Raw genomic sequence first — 1,553 nt, forward strand, 5'->3', positions numbered from 1 at the left:
GGGGGGAAGGAGGGAGAGAGAGACTCATTGATTTTCTCCGTTTTATGTTCAAAACCAATAAATTTGTTTTTCATCAGGAACCTTCTGGCTGTATGCCTGTTTGGCGTTTGCAGGAGCCATATTTCTGGCGATCATTTTACCTGAGACAAAGGGTCGCACGCTTGAGGAGGTGGAAGGTTTATTTGCCAGGTGAGTTGTGGGATATCAACAAATATAGAATTCATGCACATCTGGTGAGGTTTCCAGGCCATCTAAATGAATTAATGATTTGTGCGGGTTTGGGATATCTATAAATATAACAGGGTTATCGGTGCTATCTGAATTGTTTCGTAGGATGGTGTTGCTACAGTGCAGCTGGGCAGCCCAGTTATATCGTTTTTGTGTGTATGTATGTGTGTATGTTCGTATGTATGTACGTAAGAACGTATGCGTGCTTGTATGTGTGCATTCATGCATGTACGTTCATGTGGGTGGGCTGAAGGACAGGTGACCAGCTTAATGGATGGATGAGTATATGCATGGATTGATGGATGGACGGGCAGACGTTTGTAAGTATAAATGTAGTGGTGTATGCATACGCATGTGTGCTTGAAAACGTCTGTGTGTGCGTGCCTGTGCGTGCGCGCCAGTGCGTGCGTGTGAGTATGCTCCGATGACTGTTTGGCAATAAAACATTTAATTTGTACGTACATTGATTCGCTTCTACATGGGGATTGAACGATGAGCTGTTTGTGATAGCTTCTTTTTCTGTTTGTCTGTCCATCTGCTAGTCTGTCTGTGGATGTCTGTATGCGTGTGTGTGTGTGTGTGTGTGTGTGTGTGTGTGTGTGTGTGTGTGTGTGTGTGTGTGTGTGTGCCCACGACTTAGGCACATTGATTTGTCTATCTGCATGTTCCACGTTTGGGAAGACTTTTGTTAAGTATGTTGTGATAACGCTACGAATCATCATAATCTATTTTCATATAAACGATAATCATCGTTGGTGTCACAATACACTCAAGTCTAAAGTTTGAGAATTTACGATTTTTACAACCTCCCAAATCTCTGTCAAATGTGTACCTTTCAGTATCACCAAAACGTACTTTAACGCTTTTGGTCAAGGCTCACAACTTTCTTGCTTTTAAGGATTCCTCATAGGAATAACACAACAATTTTTAGCAGGTGTAAAAAAATACCCAAACGGACTGAAATGGCTTGCTTGAGACACCGACAATATACATGACTGTGAATCATCTTTCTGCGACGTCATGTAACATTCACTTTTTTTCGGATCCTTTTTTTTTTTTTAGATCATTTTTCTCCCGCTCTTGGTTTGCCAACTCAGCCGATCCCATCCAGCCGCTGAATCCACAGAGTATCCAGTATGTGCACATACGAGGTTTGAACCGGGACGGCCGGGAATCAGAACTGGACTCACCGGAATAGCACCGGGTACCCGCTCCTAGTTGTGTGGTGATAATACTACTATGATAATGATTGTGTCGATGAAAGGCATACCATCATTGTTGCAATACAATAATAATAATAATAATAATAATAATCACAATAATAA

The 1,553-nt window shown here is 41.8% G+C and overlaps 1 protein-coding gene across 1 annotated transcript in view; it reads left to right on the forward strand.

The window, feature by feature from the left end:
• The window catches only part of LOC101860595 (proton myo-inositol cotransporter), an 82,077-nt gene extending 80,545 nt beyond the window's left edge, over positions 1 to 1,532 (forward strand). Inside the window, exons 9-10 of the mRNA XM_035971615.1 lie at positions 78 to 189; positions 1,291 to 1,532. Coding sequence (XP_035827508.1) covers positions 78 to 189; positions 1,291 to 1,426 — 248 coding nt within the window. The 3' untranslated portion in view covers positions 1,427 to 1,532. The remainder of the gene's footprint in view (positions 1 to 77; positions 190 to 1,290) is intronic.
• The last annotated feature ends 21 nt before the right edge of the window (positions 1,533 to 1,553 follow it).

This window comes from Aplysia californica, unplaced genomic scaffold (assembly GCF_000002075.1).
Source record: "Aplysia californica isolate F4 #8 unplaced genomic scaffold, AplCal3.0 scaffold00471, whole genome shotgun sequence".
Taxonomy (NCBI): Eukaryota; Metazoa; Mollusca; class Gastropoda; order Aplysiida; family Aplysiidae; genus Aplysia; species Aplysia californica.